Raw genomic sequence first — 19426 nt, 5'->3', positions numbered from 1 at the left:
AGGGAGGTCACCTGCCCGAGGCTGACCAGCTAGGAAGTGGCAGAAGCAGCACCTGAACTTGGGCTTTCTGGTCAGCATGAGGTCATTATCATGGGGATGGTATAGGGGTAACCCGGGTTGAGAATCCCTGGGCAGGTTTTGCTTTCCAGCTCAGAGGTATCAGCCTACAGACAGCCCCTCGTGGGCAGAAAGCGGTCAGAAGATTCAGTTGTATCTGGGAGGCATGAGCCATGACACCCAGGGTCCCAGCCTCCTGTCCAGCTACCTACCCCCTGCTCTTAAGATAAAGACCCAATGTTTCCAGCCTCCATCTGGTCCCCAGCACCACCCTGGCCCCTCCTCTCACTGTTCTGCAAGCTCCAAGCCCCCAGCCTCCTTTCAGTTTCTCAAATTCTCTATAGCCTTAGCATTTGGCACATGGTCTCCGTTTAGGCATCCAGCTCTCAAAGATGCCTCCTGGGACCCCCCAGGCCAGGTCAGCGCCCCAGTTCCAGGCATTCAATTGTACCTCACTTTTCCTAGCTCTTATCACAATTGTCATGAAACAGTACTTTGGGTAAGTATCCAATTACTATATCCTCCACTAGACTGAAAGCTCCTGGGTCCGTCTTGTTCAGGGCTGCAGCCCCAGGGTCTGCCCAGAGCACGTACAGGCACGCCTCGTTTTACTGTGCTTCACCTCACTGCACTTTGCAGATGTTGTGTTTTTTACAAACTGAAGGTTTGTGGCAACCCTGCCTTGAGCAAGTCTATCGGTGCCATTTTTCCAACAGCATTGGCTCACTTCTGGTCTCTGTGTCACATTTTGGTAATCCTCGCAATATTTCAAACTTTTCCCTTACTGTTCTATTTGTTATAGCGATCTGTGAACAGTGACCTTTGATGTTACTACTACGACTCACCAAAGGCTCAGATGATGGTTAGCATTTTTTAGCAATAAAGTACTTTTTAATTAAGGTCTGTACTTTCTTTAGACATAATGCTACTGCACAGTTACTAGACTACAGTATAGTGTAAACAGAACTTTTCTATGCAATGGGAAACCAAAACATTCATGTGACTTGCTTTATTTTGATATTCGCTTTATTGTGGTGGTCTGGAACTGAATGAAACTGCAGTATCTCTGAGGTTCGCCTGTACTCAATAGATGGAGGAATTGATGTTTGAATAAATGGATGGTTGGGGGGATGGACAGCTGGATGGGTAGATGGGTGGATGGACGGATAGGCAGAGGATTGGATGGATGGTTGGATCAGTGGAAGAACAGTTGGGTGTTTCCATGCATGGATAGAAGAATGGATAGATGAATGAATGGATGGATACATTATAAATGGATGGAAGGAAGGAAAGATGAATGAAAGGAAGGATGGATGAATGGATGATGGATGGAAGGATGGATGGATGGATGACAGATGGATGAAGAGACTGAGGGACAAATGGATGGAAGACAACTTTTGGGACAAGGATCCCTTTAGTCACAGGGCAGCTCACCATTGACCCGTAGGCCATACTGCAGCTCTGTGCTGCCTGCCACATTGGATGCCACACAGCGGTAGATCCCAGCATCAGAAAATTGGGCTCGTTCAATGAGGAGAACTCTCCCATCAGCTGACACCGTCACTCCCTTCTGGGCAGAGACAGGCTGGTGGCCCTTGAACCAGGAGATATCTGGTGAAGAGAAGAGAGATGAAAGGGTCCCTGCCAGCCCTTCAGACTGTGCCCTGTGTCATGGGCATCCAGGAGAGGCTTCCTGGGTGGCCACATGGTGTGCCTTTATTTCAGGCACTGGAGAAAGCCAGTGTTCTCCAGGAAGGGGGGCGGGGCAGAACAGGGCAGCGTTGTCTGAGATGGAACCGAAGGCAGAGAGGGATGCAGGCTGGGGCAGCCAGGAGCAAGGAGAGTCAAAGTCAGCCCAGCCCCTCACGTCCTCCCCTCTGCCAGGAGACCACCCATGAGGGAGATCTTTAGAGGAGAACATGGTATACCCCAAAACAGCAGCCTCATAAATATGGACCAATTATAAAAAGCTACATGCACCCCCATGTTCATAGCAGCACTATTCACAATAGTCAAGACATGGAAACAACCTAAATGTCCATCAACAGATGAATGGATAAAGAAGATGTGGCACATATATACAATGGAATATTACTCAGCCATAAAAAAAGAACAAAATAATGCCATTTGCAGCAACATGGATGGAACCAGAGATTATCATACTAAGTGAAGTAAGAAAGAGAAAGACAAATACCATATGATATCACTTATATGTGGAATCTAAAATATGACACAAACGAACCTATCTACAAAACAGACTCATGGACATAGAGAACAGACTGGTGGCTGCCAAGGGAAAGGGGGTTGGGGGAGGGATGGAGTGGGAGGTTGGGGTCAGCAGATGTAAGCTATCATATATAGAATGGATAAACAACAAGGTCCTACTGTATAACACAGAGAACTATATTCAATATCCTATGATAAACCATAATGGAAAAGCATATAGAAAAAGAATGTATATATATATATGTATAACTGAATCACTTTGCTGTACAGCAGAAATTAACACAACATTGTAAACCAATATACTTCAATTTAAAAATATATTTAAAAAATAAAGTTAATAAAGAGATAATAAATAAATTAGTAACGACCGATTGTATCTTCAACTTCCTTACCGCCTGCCAGGGTCCATCCCAGAAGAGGGTTTCCCCATGGCAGAGGGCAAACACCTCCAGGGCTCACCACCCCAGGCAAAGCAGGGTTGACCTGGTTCAGATGGGGGACAGGAAACGGACCCCCTTCCTGGGCCCATCCTGTCTGCCGGGCACCCACACCTAGCCCTAGCTCCCAGACCTTTGCTCAACTGCTGGTCTAGAGAAGAGGCCCAGATGGAGGTCCTGTTTCTCACCGCCAGCCCCGGGGCAGCCCCGTGAAGCCACAAACTCAGCAGAAACCCGGCAGGTTTGTTTCAGACACCAGTGCAAAGGCTCTGGGCCCTGGCAGTGACTGGCATGTAATGGGCATTGGATAAACAGCTGTTGAGAAGGAAGAGGGGAACGCTGGGGAGGGAAGGGGAAGGCCTGCTGATCTCATCCTGCTTTGTCCACAGCCAGAGTGGTGCCTGCGGCACTGCCCCACCTCTTTGGATGGGGAACTGGGGTTGGCTGGAGGTGGCTTTCAGCCAAGAGGAGGGGTCTTACTTACCAGGAGGGGGTACGCCTGAAGCCAGACACTCCAAGTTTACGGAGGCATTTTCCAGCACTGCCTTTTTGACCAGGCCCGGCTCGATACTGGGGGGCACTAGGGGAGACGAGGAGAGCCCTGGCTTGGCGGGGGTACAGGCTCTGGGTGGCTCATCTCAGCCTCCCCAGTGCCCCTCCCCAGCCTTCCCAAGGTGGGCTGGGCAACAAGGACAACCCTGGCGCCCGACCCCCCAGGAACAGCCAGCATCAGGCACACTGGGGAGGTGGACCCCAGGCAGTCACGAGGAGTGACAAGTGCCCCTTGTCACTCAGTGCCCCTACCCAGCCTTCCCAAGGTGGGCTGGGCAACAAGGACAACCCTGGCGCCTGACCCCCCAGGAACAGCCAGCATCAGGCACACCGGGGAGGTGGACCCCAGGCAGTCATGAGGAGTGACAAGGGCAAGGATTTGCCCATATACACAAGGACCTAAATGAGCCCCCAAATGAATAGAACAAACAAAGATAAATATGAATGAGAACAAGGCTGTCCACTGAAAATCCGGCAGAAAACAACCAAAAGTGGCCCCGGAGCAAATGATTTTCTACTTCTAAAGTTAAGTATGTGACATTAATTTTAGAACCCCCAGCCGTCCCCAACCCCCCACGGCAGCCCTGCGGGCCCTCAATCACCCACCACCCCAGGCCCGGGCTCCGCCTCCACCCACATCCTCACCCAACACCTTGAGCGCCACGTCCCTCCTGCTCTCCCCAGCCAGGTTAGTGGCAGCACAAGTGTAGATGCCTTCGTCCCTCAGGTCCACCTTCTCGATCTGGTGGAGAGGAGGAAGGGCAGGTGTGTGCCAGGATGTGGGTGGGGCCTGGGGTCAGAGCAACCCTGGGACATGGCAAGTGGCCAGGCTGCTGCTGACCCCAGCGCAGGAGACGTGAGGCATGGGCACAAGCTTGGTTCCGGGTGGAGCTCTGAGCCACACATTTGGAATCCAGGGGATCCTCTGGTCAAGGGGATACTCCCCTCCCCCCATTTTCTCCCTCTGGGAGCTCAAACTCCAGGGACCTGGAGTAGGCTTAGGGCTCCCTTCCTTCTTCAGACCCAGCACCCCAAGGTCCACTGAGCATTTCTAGGGTTAGTGGACTCTGTTTGTCCTGCCCCCAGGCTGCCAGAGCTCCGCTTGGGCTCCCCGGGGCCACTAAAAAGCAGCCCCTCCACCTGTGCAAGGTTGGCCTGCCAGCCCTGGGGCCCTTGCACGTACCTGCAGGTTCCCCCCCGAGGCTGCCAGGGCCACACCATCCTTCCACCAGCGGAGGCTTGGGGTAGGGACCCCAGTCCCTGCACATTGGAGGGTCACAGGCTGCAGGAAAGGGGCTGTGATGTTCTCACCCCCAACTATGACCACCGATGGGAGCTCTGGACAGAGGGAAAGGCAGGGAGGCTCAGTCAGGGTCAGGAGGGGTGCAGTGGGCACCCAGAAACCTCTTCAATGCCTGGGGAGGGAGGGAGTGGCCTTGCAGGGCTGGCCTCTAGCTTCCCCCCACTCAACCCTCCAGACACCTGGCCTTAGGGGAAAGAGCACCAGACTGAGAGCTGGCAGAGCTAGTCTTTCCCTTTAAAATTCTCCCATTCATCATCCATCCATCCATCATCCATCCATCCATCATTCATCCACCCATTATCCATCCATATGTGCACTGAGCATCTACTCTGTGTCCCACACTGCACTATGCACAGGAACACAGCAGAGAAAGTTCTGTGCTGCCCTCAGAGCTCCCAAGCTGGGCAGTGGAGATGAACAGCCAAACAAGAAATCCCAATACAGTAGGTGGGGGGCCATGGCCACGAGAGGCTGGGCAGTGCAGATTATAACCATGGTGGAATCAAGGAGGGCTTCCTGGAGGAAGGGGTGTTTTTTAGGACAGACCTGAAAGATAGGGAGGAGCTAATCAGGCAAAGAGGAAGAATGTTCCAGGCAGAGGGAACAGCATTTGCAGGACTGGAGGTAAGAAAGCCAACGTACAGTTGAATGAAGTTCAGCGTGGTCAGCATAAAGAGAGCAAGCCGGGGTCGGGGGGAGGCTGGGGAGGGGATCGAAAGCCTGTAGACAAGTGTGGTGAGCAGCTGAGACTACCCTCTCACACCTGTGTCTTGGGGAACTGGGAAGTCCAGACCAGAAATGCTGTCCAGAGAAGGCCAGCTCCATGCCCTTCCCATGTCTGTCAGGCTTGCTTCACCCACCCCGGCATCCTTGGGCTCTCATTGCCCCAGAACCCCAGGCCGCCCTCACCGTGCACAGACAACTCCACTTCAGCCCCTGCAGTGCCCGCTTCATTGGTGGCCTGGCAGGCGAAGAGGCCCGCGTGGTCCAGCTCCACGTGGTCGATGTGCAGTGTGGTCCCCTGCGAGGTCAGCTGCACCCCGGCCAGCTCCTCGGCTGGGCGGCCATTCTGCAGCCACCTAAGGTGTGTGGGGAGGGGAACAGGTCAGCCTGAGGCTAGGGAAGGTAGGGGCAACAGGACAGGCCAAGAGGCCAGGCAGCATCTCTCTCCCGTTCCCACGTCCCTGGCTCCATGGCCTCTTTCATGCTCCTGCGGGGGGAAGCATCTCCCGTCCCCACCCACCCCCAAAGCATGCTCTCTGCCTGTCCCCCAGCCCCCCACTTCTGGCCTCCACCACCCCATACGCACTGGATCGTGGGCACTGGGGAGCCTGAGGCCTGGCAGGGAAGGTCCAGGGGCTGTCCCACGAGGGTGGTCACCGGGCCCAAGCCTTCAGCCAACAGGAGCTGCGGGGGCACTGTGGGCAGAAGCCACCATTGGGTGTCTGGAGCTGAGGAAATCCCTGCCTACAGCCCTCCCAAGGCCCAGTGCCGCCAGAGCCAGGCCCAAGCCTCACCTCACCCTTCAAGCACTCCCATAAACGGCCCCTCGTCCAGAAGGCCTTCTAGGACCACCCAAGTTCAGCCTCCCCACAGGATTGGTCTGTTTATTCAGTGTCTTCCCACCAGACCCAGGGCTCAGGAGTCCCGTCTGCCTGTTCCCTGCCTTATCCAGAGTTAATGGCTGTGAAGTGTCTGTGAAATGGAAGAAGCAGGCGAAGGGTCCACCCACCCATCCCCGGGACCAGCGCCCACCACCCAGCTTTGGGCCTCAGGGTATAAATGTCCATCCCATTGACTGGGAGCATCTCCTGGAAGGCAGAGCGGTGTCCTTCACCCTGGATGACCTGGCCCAGGGTCATGGGCAGGAGCAGGGACCCTTGATCCCGGGAATCAACCCTGCCCACCCTGTATCCCTGAGGGGCCCCAGCCCAGGTCGCAGTGTCCTCATCTGTCCCCTTATCTGTCTCATGCAATCCAGGACACTGGTCACTTCTATTCCCTCTGCACACACTAGGCGTGGGAGGAGGGGTCCACGGCCCAGGTGACTCGGGTGGGGCAGGCCTGGGCTCACCCTGCACCTCCACGGAGTACTGCAGCACGGCCTCCCCGGCGGGGCTGCTGGCCACGCAGCTGTACAGGCCTCCAGACGCCTCCCCCAGGCTCTCCAGGCTCAGCACGCCGCCGCCCGCCTCCAGCCACGTCCCATTGCTCTCCGCCACGGGCAGCCCCTCGTGGTGCCAGGAGAGGGTCGGGGGTGGGTGGCCTCTGGCCACACACTCCAGCGCCAAGGGCCTCCCGGCCACGGCCTTCACCACACGGGGCCCTCCGCCAGCGCCCTCGATGGTGGGCGGGACTAGGGAAGAGGCAGGGGGTGCTCAGGGACCAGCAGCCTGGTTAAGTCCCTCACAGACCCCAACCCATGTGAAATGCCTTCTCCTCCCCTCCGCTAGCTGGAACCCCTGTTCAGACATCACCTCCTCCGGGGAGCCTCCCCCAGCACCCTGGCTGGAAGCCTCCCCCACCCTGGCTCCTCTGCCCCTTGGTGCCATCCCCACACCCCCTACACTGCCTGCATCCTCTCTCCACACCCTGCTACCCCCGTGAGCTCAGCCTGAGCAGAACAACACTTGTCTCTGTGCGTCTTCGGTATCTGCACACAGTAGGTCTCAAGATCCGCCGAACCCAAAGTGATGGGCTCCCCAGGGCCCAAGACCAGAGCCTCTGCTCCTCCTACTGGTCCCCTCCCTGGCCTGAGGAAGCGAGCAGCCCCTAGCCCAGACGGCCCAGCCTCTGGGGGCTCCTAACTCAGCCAGTGATGGCCAAGCAGGTAGCCAGAGGGGGGCTTCTCTCTTCCCCTTGGGGAGGGCCCCCAAGTTGCTAAGCCCACAGAGTCGTTGCCAGGAGACATGGGGCGATGAGGGAACGGGATGGGCTTCTCAACATTGCCTGGGTCACTAGCCCCACTGAAAATATAATGAAAACACACACGTGCATTTTCCATCAATTTCCAGGAGGTTCTCAGATCCCTGAATAAGAATCCCGGAGTTGGCTGCTGGGCTCAACCTCAGAGGCTGCCCGTAGACCCCACACACCCCAACTTCCCTTTGGGGTCCCCAGGACTCTAGCATCCAAGCCCTTTGTATCTTTGGGGACCAGAGCTCCGGAGCTGATTCCTCGAGAGGGACCAGAATGTCCCCACCAGGCTGCATTCTGCCTTCTCAGACTTCATCTGCTCAGACCCATCCCTGCCCTCCTACACACACCCTGTCCTCTGAGTTCTTCACATGTCCTCAGAGCCAAGCCCCTCCAGGCAGGCCAACGCTGAGGTTAACAGAGCACAAGTCAGACCCTCGAGGTAGGAACCGGGTCCTCTCACCTCCCAGCGGGGTGACCTGGGCCAGCCCCATAGCCCACCACGCTCACCCATGAGTGGGGGGACCAGGGCCCTAGTCCCTGTGCCGTGATTAAATTAGCTAGCACTGTGACGAGCCCCAGGGCGTCTGGACCACAGACGCTAGTTAAGAGCAGTCAGTTATTAGCTGTGGTCATGGGGGTGTGGGCGCGATTTCCTGAGAAGCCCTAAACCACGAGGGGGAGACCTGGATTCTCGACTCGGCTCCGCTGGGGCCCCGAGACAGGCCCTTCCCCTGGCGTCGGTTTCCTCACCCGCCTGAGGAAGGCTGGACGAGCTGAGATGACCCTTCTCCCTGGGTAACCCCTCATTCTCATTTTCCTGGGCCTCTGGCTGCTCACCTCACCCACCTTTAGAGCCAGACGGAGGCCACCCCGGCCCAGAGTCCCTCCCACCGCTCGCCCCAGCTGACCACTGCTCCTGCTGCGACCCCGGGCCGCTCACCGAAAACCTCCAGCCGGGTGGCCTTCTCCATGACCCCCACGGGGTTGCTGGCCCTGCAGGTGTAGATGCCAGTGTCCGAGCCCTGGGCCCTCTCCAGCTGCAGCTGCCGGCCGCCCCTGGTGTAGACGGCCCCGGCACTAGGGAGCAGGGGGTCCCCATCCTTGAACCAGGTGATGTCAGGCGTGGGCACTCCTCGGGCTTCACACAGGAACCGCATGGGGTGGCCCTCCATGACGGCCACCTCACTTGTCTCGTTGGAGCCCCAGATGGTGGGAGGTGCTGAGGACAATGGGGGGGCGGGGGGCAATCACAGGGAGCCTGCCCAGCACCGAGGTGGCTGGTGTCCCATCCCTTGCAGCCCCATGCACCTGTCTGTGGGCCACAAGCCCCGCACATGTCACAGGTTTCTACTGCAGGGGTGGGAGGAGGGGCGGGGGGCTCTGGGGACAGACAGGAGATACCCGCCAGGGACATGCTGATGTGGGGGGCAAGCCCGGCCATCACAAGAGGCACAGAAAGCGGGGGAGGGGCCACAGGTCAGGCTCTGGACCCCACTTTGCCTCTGACTCACTGTATGACCCGCATAGGTCACTTCCCCTCTCTGGGGGCTCAGTCTCCCCATCTGTAAAACGAGGGGCCGAACTGGATCCAGGGTTCCTATGGGGCAGGTCACACACCTTGGGTGGTACCTAAGCTGATCCTCAGGGCACGTGGGCATGCAGCTCGTAACAGAACAGCTACACCCTCCCCAAATCTCCTTCCTGCCTGATTACGACAAAGGAAAAGGCCGTTTGGTGCGACTATGTTGGTAACCTTTCTAGAACTTTCTACTCTGCCCTTTTTACCACATGCAGGCAGCTCACGCCTAAGGGCTTCCAAAATCCCTCTTTGGTTGCATTTGTTGTCACAGCTTCCTCCCACGAAGGCCAAGCAGCCCTGGTTCCCACTTCCCTTTGATGTATTAAACATCCTTTTACATAAATGAGTTTCAGTGTAAAGAAAAGTGACTTGATTTAAACAAACCATCATCCTGAGTGGTATCAGGAATAGGAAAACTTGTGAAGCTCAGATGGGGACAGTGGGATTTGGGAAACATTGGGCCAGAGTCCCTCTGTTCTTCCCGGTCCATCCCACCCCCCCGCCCCCCCAGCTTTACTGGATGGGGGGCTCCCTCCTCATAGGCCCCCGTTTCTGCCCTTGTCTTCCCTCCATGCAGTGGGCAGCCCATGGTGGGGGCCGGGAAGGGGCTGGGCTCACAGTGGATTCTGAGCTGAAAGTCCTTGGCCTGCTGGCCGGCTGGGCTGAAGGCCACGCACTGGTACCGCCCTTCATCCCCCAGGTGACTGGTGGTGATTCTGAGAACCTGGCCTTCCTCCTGCAGCTGGATGCGAGGGTCCCCCGGAAGGACAGGTCTGGAAAGATGGTCAAGAGAAGACTGTCAGTAAGGCCAGCTGGCAGGGGCGGGCTACACAGAGGGGAGCTTGCTGCTTGGGAAAAGGAAGCCTGGAAGATTCACAGTCGCTGAAAGGTACCAACAATCCAAGTGCCCACCAATGGATACAGATAAGCAAAAAGTGGTCCATCCCTACAATGGAATATTGTTCAGCCATTAAAAGGAATGAAGTGCTGAAACCTGCTACAACATGAAAAAACCTCGAAAACTGTGCGCTAGGTGAAAGAAGCCAGACACGAAAGACTACATATGTATGACTGCATGAAATTTATATGAAATATAGGGAAATTCACAGAGACAGAGGTTAGTGGTTGCCAGGGGCTGGGGCGGGGGAGGAACAGGGCAGTGACTGCTAATGGGTATAAGGCCTCCTTTGGGGGTGATGAAATGTTCTGGAACCAGACAGAGCTGACGGATATGCAACACTGTGGATGTACTTGTATTTAGTACTGAACACAGTGTACTGAATTGTGCACTTTGGAATGGTAAACATCATATTGATTCCTTAAAATTTAAAATACCTTAAAAAACACCTTTTAAAAAGTTTAGGGGCTTCCCTGGTGGCGCAGTGGTTGAGAATCTGCCTGCCAATGCAGGGTACACGGGTTCGGGCCCTGGTCTGGGAGGACCCCACATGCCGCAGAGCGATTAGGCCCGTGAGTCACAATTGCTGAGCCTGCGCGTCTGGAGCCTGTGCTCCGCAACAAGAGAGGCCACGATAGTGAGAGGCCCGCGCACCGCGATGAAGAGTGGCCCCCACTTGCGCAACTAGAGAAAGCCCTCACACAGAAACGAAGACCCAACACAGCCAAAAATAAATAAATAAATAAATAAATAAATAAATAAATAAATAAATAAATAAATAAATAAAATATTTTAAAAAGAGCTGTGAATCTTGGTACTTCATGCTTAAAAAAAAAAAAAAAGTTTAAAAAATGAAAGGAAGGCTGGCTAAGTGATGAGAAAACCCTGCCATTTGAAAGCGGGGTCTCACCTGGGTGATCTCAGGCTGGGGGGTAGGTGTGCCTCACACCGCCCTCTGCCTGGGCCCTGGCTGGCTCGGGCAATGCCTGTCAAGCTCCAACCCTGCAGAGTTCCATCTCCCCAGAGGCCCTCTCCCCCAGCCCCGGCCGAGGCTCCACCCTCACACTCCCCGTCGGGGGTCACTCACTGCCCATCCTTGGTCCATTCCATCTGGGGCGTGGGGACCCCCGAGGTCTGGCACTCCAGCTCCACCCCTACACCAGCCAGGCCCAGCACCTCCTGAGCGGCCTCGGCTCCAAGCACGGAAGGTGGGACTGGGGGCGAGAAAGGGTGGGGGGAGAAAAATCCTTAACCCCTGCAAGCCCCGCCTGCTGCAGGGCCTTTGCATGTGCAGGACCCCTGCCTGGTCACCCTTCCCTTCTCCTACGCGGCCCTCATGGGAAGCTCCCCCAAACCCCTGGCTGGATCGGCCCCTGCTCTGTGCGTCCTCAGCTGCCGGCACTGCTCTTTCGTAGCACATAATGCACATACATGACGCATAATGTAATTACAAGGCTAATGATGCGATTGTCTAATGTCTGCCCCCATAGCTCTGTGAAGACAGGGACCAGGTCTGCCATGCGCCCCTCTATGCCCCTCGCTCCCAGCAGGCAGTTTCCCTCCCCCGCCCCACCTAAAAGGGGAGGGGCTGCAGGGCCAGACACACTTGGGAGCTGGGAGGGCTCAGCCTCACTCACTGAGCACGAGGAGATCGAAGTCCCTCTGCGCAGTCCCAGCCTGGTTCTCGGCCCTGCAGGAGTAGAGGCCAGAATCGCCCTCCTGGATCCTGGGAAAGTGGAGGGCCCGGGCCCCGTCCACCTCGGGGATCTGGGCAGAAGAGGCCAGAGGGAGCTGGTGAGCGGGGTCTGGCCACCCCCAACCCCCATCAGCAATGAGGAAACTGAGGCCCAGGGAGCTGGTTGGTGACCGCAACCCAGGGCTTCTGATTCCCAGAACGGTGCCATGCCCTCTCCACCACGCAGCCCCTCAGGCTTCATCGTGGGCCCACGGTCTTCCGTGGCCCTGAGCCCCAGTGCATCCCCAAAGACACCTGCCACTTGTCACACCTCCCCGCCACACCTGGCACATGCAGGAACCCGTTCAGAAGGTCTGTACCCTATCCAAATCCCACCCACAGCCCATCCACCCCAGGGGACACCCACCTGCTGCCCATCCTTGAGCCACGTGATCTCGGGGGCAGGAAAGCCATTTGCATCACACTCCAGCGTCAGGGACTGCCCGGCCATGCCTGACACGTTGGCCCTGTGCCCGTTCTCCCGGATGCTGGGGGGCACTTGGAGCAAGGAGAAGCAGAGGAGCTGCCCCCTCCCCAAGACAGCCACGGCCACCCAGACCCCTTATGGGCCATTCTTCCCCACCTGGACGGGCAGCCCCAACTCCCGGCCTTCCCCAGATTCTGGGGTTCCAGGATGCCCGCCCCAGCCCCTGATGTGGCCATCAGGAGCCATGTGGACCTGGGAATGGCCACAGCGGCCTCGCCCTGGGACCTCGCGCTGGTCGTGCCCAGGAACTGTCTACGGGCTCTGACATTCAGCTTTGTAAGATGCGGGAGCCCCGGGATCCATCTGGCTCTACACCCAAACTGCTGTCATGGTCACGTAGGGGGGTACCCTTCCCCGCCCCGAGTCAGAATCTCTGAAGATGGGGCCTAGGTATGTCTTTGAAACAAACTTCCCGGGCAGGTCATTTCACGGCAAGCTGGGGTGGCTGGTTCCAGGGAGGCGGAAGGTGCTCCCTAGGAACCATAAGACCCCCTCCATGAGCCCGTGTGAAGGAGACGGGCCCCCCTCCCCCTGCACACAGCACCAGGGGCGGGGGGAGGGGTACGGGGCGGGAGCTGTGGGAAGCTCTTCCTGCTGCAGGGAAGAACAGGAGCCTTGGGTAGTTTCAGCAGCTTCAGCGGGAGGTGGGCTTTGGGACTCTCCTTTGCCATCAGTGAGCCTTCTAAAATAAATTCACTACTAGACCATTTTAAAGCCATTTATGGAGTTTCAGGTTCTTCTCCTTACACTGTCTCCGTGGGGCTCTCTCTGGGGAAGGGGATGTCCATTCAACCTGCCACTTTCCTAACACCCCCAAGCCCTCCCCAACAAGCACGCGGTGGGGGAGGGCAAGACCCTGCCCCTGCGGTGAGCGCTCGGGCTGGGGAGCTGGCGCTGCCCTACCCCGGCATCCATGGGTACCACCGGGAGGTGTGTACAAGCCGTTCCCCAGCTCCGGGGCCCCTGCTCACCACGGACTACCAGCTTGGCTCTCCTGGATGCGGAGCCCGCCTCGTTGGTGGCCTGACACTCGTAGTCTCCACCGTCCGTGGGAGAGACGGAGGCCAGAAACAGAGAGCCTTCCTCCAGCACTGCCAGGCCCGGCCGGCCACGCAGGGGCTCTGAGGACGGGCCCCTCCGCCACGTGACCTGCGGCTTGGGCGTCCCTGGCAGGGCACAGAGTCATCAGCGCGAAACCCTGTCCACACCCACGCTGCCCCCACCCCCGTGTTGCTGACCCTCCCGGGGGCGGGTCTCAGGTACCTCCCTGCCCCCCAGGCTGGAGGAGCAGCCCCTGGAGAATCAGATGCTCACACACCTGCCACCTCCTCACCCGGTGCTGGCGTCCACACGGCCTCCCAGCGGCCCGCGGGCCACAGGCACAGGGGCCAGAGCCTTTTCTGGTTCCCTTCGCAGAGGCCCCACCTCATCTGCACTCCCAGCCCCCTCACCCGCCCGCCCTGTGTTTCGCCTTTTGCCTGCCATCTCCAACTTTCTAACGTACATAAGATGCACTTCTTTGGACCTTTTTTTTTTTTTTTTTTGGTCTATTGTCTGTCTCCCCCCACAAGGTCCGAAGTCTTTGCTTTGTTCCCTGCTGCACCCCCAGCTGCAAGCCCAGCGCCTGGCACACAGTAGGTGCTACATGAATGAATGAGCCCGCCGTGCTCAGTACCCATATTGTCCCATCGGATCCGCGCATAAACGGTGGAGGCCCCAGGTGGACCGGGCTGTGCTTCCCCTCACAGGCACGAGGCGGGCACCGCTGGCCACACACCCCTAGCCCCACCGTGAGCGCCGCAGTCCCCCTGGAGGCCCTTCTCCGACACTCCTCACGTCGGACTGTGCAGCGTCTGGCTCTGCCACCAGCCTGTCGGCTCACACGGCCCGGCGCACAGTGGGTGCGGGATGAACGGCTGCCCCACTGGGCCAGGGCACACGGTAGGTCCTCAGGTCGGTGTTGAAGGAATGATCCAGCATTCCAAGCAGCACACGTGCCCATGAGGCATGGCGCCCAGTGGTCGCAGCTGGGCCTGGGTCACGTGAGCCCCAACTCTGCAGACTTGCTGAGTGATCTCAGGACAAGGGCAGCCCTTACCCACTGCCCTGCCTGCTGGGCCCTCACCTGCCTTCCTACCTCTGCTAGCACCGAGTAGGAGGGCAGCCTGCAGCCCCTCCGTCACCCCCCATCGGGCTCATAATCGTTGCTAGATACCAGTTATCATGCACCACACCCCCACTTGATCTGCCGACTCCCCTGGCAGCTCGGGGCTCTTTGGAAGCACATTCTCTCTGCCTCACTTGCTCTTTTATCCTCACCTTCGGAGGGACGGGTGAGACACCCCATCTGGGGGGAATGGGGCTGCGATCAAGATGGGGCACCTCCAAGGCATCCTGGGTGTCGTCTCGATCGGGAGGGCCCCTGCCCCACCCCACCCGGTACTGACTGCTCCTGCTTAAGTGCTGGGGACTCTGCCCGCTGGCCCTGAGGGAAAAGGAGGGCCACCCATGCTCTGCGATCTTTGGGCTACTTAATCCTCTGTGTCTGTTTTCTCATAGAACCCTCTGCCGTTTCCTCTGTGCCTGCCCAGGATGCCTGCTGGAGTGTCCCAGCTGCTCCCCACCATGGAGACACATGTGTGAACACATACACACAACATACACACATACACCCCACAGACACACACATGCCCCTCCCAGCTCCTCATCTTTTCCCGAAGGCCCCAGCCCATCCTCCCACCACCCAGAGACCAGGACTTCAGAGCTGCCGGCCTTGAGGAGTATTGAGTTTTGAACCCCGGAAGCTTTTTTTTTTTTTTTTTTAAATGCAAACATCTAACCCCTAAACGAGCTCTAACCACACAGAACTGCACCACTGCTCTGTGACGGGAAGACTCCAGGGACTCAGGGCTGCCGCTGAAAAATCACTCATCTTGCCTCCACTCCCATTTTACAGGGACCAAGAGAGGAGCAATGTCCAAAATCACCAGCAAGTTGGTGGCCAGGCTCCTGGCCTCTGTCCCACCCCACGAGGAGGAGGCGGATGGTGCCACCCACTGCAGGTACCAGGGCTCCCATGGGTCACGCCCTCTGGTGCTCCAGGCTTTCTCCTTTCTCCCTCAGAGCCCTCCGAGCCCAAGGTCACATGGCTGGTGAATACCAGCGCCCAACACTGCCCACCGGGCAGCCACCTGCTTGAAAGAGAGAAGGCCAAGGGGGGTGGGGTGTGGCGCGGGGCGGGGACAGGCAGTTTTGATGGAGAGGACTTGGCTTATGCTGACTTGGCTGAAGTCAGGCCCAGAGGACAGGCCCCTAGCTGACCAGGGATGATGCAGGGGTTGTGAGTGACTGTGGGGTATCAGGGCAGGAGGCCGGGGCTGGTGGTCCCACCTCCCACCTCCCATGTCCCGGGAGGGCTCTACAGGTTCCTTGCTGTTACCAGATACTGACACAAGGTGGCGCCCTGGTCAAGAGCGGGACGATGGCCCCTCCAGGTGGTCTGCTCCCACCTGCCTCCTACCTGGCCCTCCCTCTGTCCCATTCCAAGGCCTTCTGGGTCCCGTGGCATGAGGAGGTGCAGTGCAGACTAGAACCAGCTCTCCTGGCTCCTGCCAGGCTTTTTGTAAGCTACCACTTGCTTCTTAGACACCCAGACACCTGCCCTTCTAGACAGCACCATTCATGCACAGGGGAGACATTTTGGCCATTTTGACCCAAAGCCAGAAGCAACTCTGGCAGCCAGTGGGATCCACTGGGTGCCGCAGGGAGATTTTACAGAAAAGTAGAATCCATTCAACACATCTCCCCAAGCTCCTACTGTGTGCCAGGCATGGTGCTGGGACCTAAACTTTCTGTTGTCCACTGGGCCTTCACAGCAGCCCTGTGTGGAGGGACAGGTGTGACCCCACTGGACAGCTGAGAAAACTGAGGCTCAGAAAGGAGGTGTGAACTGCCCGGCACCGGGCAATTGACCCAGGGGTGGCTATCTCGACCCCACACTGTGCTGTAGTCCAAAGGGGGTCCCAAAGGACTGGTTTGCCCAGCACGGCATGAATCCACGTCCTGTGAGAAAGCCTGGGGCTCGGGGAGAGGCAGGGGCCACCAGCACCGATCCTAGGACCCTGGGGCCTTCCTCAGCCCCAGCTGTTACAATCTCCAGTCGCAGAGGGGCCCAGGGTTTAACGGGCACTGCTCGGGGCTGGGGTTAAAGCAGATTATACTCCGTGAGTCACCTTCTGGCTGTGACCTCAGGCAACCCTCTTAACCGCTCTGGGCTTAAATTGCCCCTAATTAAAAAAAAAAAAAAAAGGGCTAATGCTAATACCCATCCTATAGGGCTGTTGATGGGATGAAGTGCCTGGCATGGTCCTGGGCAGGAGTGGGGACCCCATAAGCCTCCATACCCACGCGCACTGCCCACAGTGACCCAGGGCGCTGAAACTTGGGTGGGTTTTCTCCCCCTCCCAGCCCGCCCAGGGCCCAGCCTCACCTCTGGCAGGGCACGGCAAGCTGGCGTTCTCTCCTGCTACCCTCTCCAGCAGGCCACTGGTCTCATCGGCCCCCCAGTATGGCGGCTCTGGTGGAAGGTAATGCGGCCACACTCACACGCCCAAACCCAAAGCCTGATGCTCCCCCCACCAGGAGCCCAGGGCTGGTGGAGGGGGCATTCCCATCCAGAACCCCAGCTGGAATAAGGGGGTACAAGCCCCGCGTTCCAGCCCTCAGCCTCAGGGAGAGTCAGGGCCATGGCTCCAGCTCACCCCCTGCAGGGTGGTCCCTGGAACAGCCCCCAGTGCCACGCACGACCCCGCGGGCTCAGGGGGCTGAGCTCAGGATCGTCCTGCCCTGCCTCCTCTGAGTGTGTTTCAAATTCATCATAGTGAAAATGCTAGCACCAGGGATCCAGGACTTTCTATGCACCAGGCACTTCACACACATTCTCTCACTGACCCCTCACATGTTACTGGACCCATGTTACAGGGTCAGACAGTGCAAATGACTGGCCGATGGTTGTCCAGCTGGAAAGCGGGAGAAGCTGGCCCGCTGCTCTTCAATCACCACCTCACGGCGCCTGCACCCCACCCCGAGGACGGAGCCCCCCCAGGGCTGGTGAAAGCGGCCCGACACGGCTTCGGGGGCTGGGAGGAAGGAAGGGCTCCAGCAGCTCAGAAGCCCAGGCTGCTGCTGGGGAAGGAGTGGGGAGGTGAGCTCTGGGGGTTCGGGGGAGACTCACCCAGCACCCTGAGCTCCAGCTCCCACGCATCCAGCCCAGCGCTGCTGGAGGCCTCACAGCGGTACGTCCCAGCGTCCGAGGTTCGGATGGCCATGAAGTGGACGGAGCCCTCGGGCCCCCCGCCCTGCAGGGCCACCCCATCCTTGGACCAGGTCAGCTGGGGCTCCGGGTTGCCCTCGGCCACGCAGTTCAGGTCCAGAGCCTCTCCCACCAGTGCCTTCAGGACCCGCGGGCCCTGCTGCACCTGGGGGGGCACTGACAGGGCCACGGGGAGGGGTGTCAAGGCAGGGGCCCCGGGTGGAGGGAGTCACAGAGCCTAGACTTACAGAGAGGGCCTGGCCTGCTGCAGGGCTCCCCACACCCCTGGACGTCACCAGCCAGCAGAAATCGTCATTGTGGGGGACGACTGACAGTAGGACATCCCGTGTGGACCCCCCCACCCCGCAAGAGTAGAATCAGCCTTTCCCTTGAACACACGTGTTGCCATCAAAAACTCGCTCCTCCGTGCTCAGCTTACTCCCCCCGCCCCCACCCCCATCCCTACCCCCAGGCTTGCACCCAGCACCATTTGAGAACCACCAGCTGGGAAACACCAGCTCAGTGCCGGATGGGGACATTGAGGCCCAGGGGGCGGCGGGACTGACTCAGCCCAGGGGGCAGCATGCACAGAAGGGGAGGTTCAAATCCCAGCCCTGCCCCTCTCGGCCACAGGACCCCGCACTGGCTGGAGCCTCGGTTTCCCCTCCTCGCAAAGAAGCCCTGGGATGAAATGAGATGCAGCACTAGAGCAGCCAGCATAGAGCCTGCTCCACAGTGGGGCCTAAAACATTGCGGCTAGACTCACTCTCAGGGTTCCCGGCTCGCTCTTTCCCTTTCCTGGCTTGGGGAGGATAGTGGGTATTGTTTCTTCCACATTTGTGTTTTTCAAGCCACTTTCCCATCCTCCATCCCAGCTGGTCCCTCCTACGGGGTGGGTGATGCTATGTCCATTTTGCAGATGAAGAAACTGAGGCTCAGAAAGGTTGTGTGACTTGACCAGAGTCACCCACTGCGTCAGCTCATAGGAGCTGGACCGGCCCCAAGGCTGAGCCCAGGAGAATTCTCGAAGACGAGAACAAGTGTCCTGGGCCCTCGGGGGAAGCTGAGGACACCCACTCCCTTCCCAGCTTCAGAGTAGGAGCCCGAAGATAAGACCATCTATGGAAGCTGGCCCCTGGGCAGAGATCAGCTCCCCCACCCGGAGCCCAGAGCCTTGCTGTCCAGGAGCACGAGGGTGTACATGCCCTGCCCGCCACCCCCCTAAAAACACTTGCTAAAAACAACAGCAGTTTCCACCGTGCTGAGTGCCTGATGTCATCGATACCCTTTCTGACAACTATGGGATAGGCATTATTGCCTCCACTCTATAGAAGAAGAATCCAAGGCTCAGAGAAGCCAAGCAGCTGGCCTAAGGTCACACAGCCAGTCCGTGGCAGAGTCAGCATTCAAACCCAGCTCTGCCGACTCTGAGGCCCTGCTCATCGCCCTGCTTCCTGCTTCTCTGTTTCTCTCCCACGCTCATGCAAACTCATAGCGAAGCTTTGAGCCCCTCCCTCTCTGAACCTCAGCCTGTCCACCTGTAAAATGGGGAGTCAGCTTAGATCAGGGGTTGGCTTTTTCTGGAAAGGGCTTTTTCTGAAAAGGCTTTGCAGACCAGATGGTCTCTGTCTCAACTACTCAACTCTGCCATCACGGCATGAAAGCAGCCACAGACGCTACGTAACTGAACGCGTGTGGTGGCACTCCAATAAAGTTTGTATTTATGGACACTGAAACCTGAATTCCATATAATTTTCATATGTCACATTATTTGTCTTTCTTCCCCCAATCATTTAAAAACGTAGACATCATTCTTCACTCGTGGGCCACATGAAAACGGCACGTAGGTCAGTAGTGGCTGAGGGCTGCAGTCAGAGGACCCCTGTCTCAGACAACTCATCCCCGCGCTCCTGCAGATGACA

General features: G+C 57.9%; 1 protein-coding gene across 1 annotated transcript in view; it reads right to left on the bottom strand.

Moving 5' to 3' along the window:
• The window catches only part of HMCN2 (hemicentin 2), a 154142-nt gene that overhangs the window by 65688 nt on the left and 69028 nt on the right, over positions 1 to 19426 (bottom strand). The window contains exons 24-38 of the mRNA XM_059925832.1: positions 17427 to 17681; positions 16683 to 16769; positions 13165 to 13359; positions 12074 to 12204; positions 11609 to 11738; positions 11059 to 11185; positions 9692 to 9846; positions 8435 to 8713; positions 6650 to 6931; positions 5885 to 5993; positions 5485 to 5654; positions 4456 to 4610; positions 3918 to 4014; positions 3205 to 3300; positions 1492 to 1668 (exon numbers count right to left, since the gene is read on the bottom strand). Of these exons, the coding sequence (XP_059781815.1) occupies positions 1492 to 1668; positions 3205 to 3300; positions 3918 to 4014; positions 4456 to 4610; positions 5485 to 5654; positions 5885 to 5993; positions 6650 to 6931; positions 8435 to 8713; positions 9692 to 9846; positions 11059 to 11185; positions 11609 to 11738; positions 12074 to 12204; positions 13165 to 13359; positions 16683 to 16769; positions 17427 to 17681 (2445 nt within the window). The remainder of the gene's footprint in view (positions 1 to 1491; positions 1669 to 3204; positions 3301 to 3917; positions 4015 to 4455; positions 4611 to 5484; positions 5655 to 5884; positions 5994 to 6649; positions 6932 to 8434; positions 8714 to 9691; positions 9847 to 11058; positions 11186 to 11608; positions 11739 to 12073; positions 12205 to 13164; positions 13360 to 16682; positions 16770 to 17426; positions 17682 to 19426) is intronic.

The sequence above is a fragment of the Balaenoptera ricei genome, chromosome 6 (genome assembly GCF_028023285.1).
Source record: "Balaenoptera ricei isolate mBalRic1 chromosome 6, mBalRic1.hap2, whole genome shotgun sequence".
Lineage (NCBI taxonomy): Eukaryota > Metazoa > Chordata > Mammalia > Artiodactyla > Balaenopteridae > Balaenoptera > Balaenoptera ricei.
This window is presented reverse-complemented; position numbering and strand designations above follow the sequence as displayed.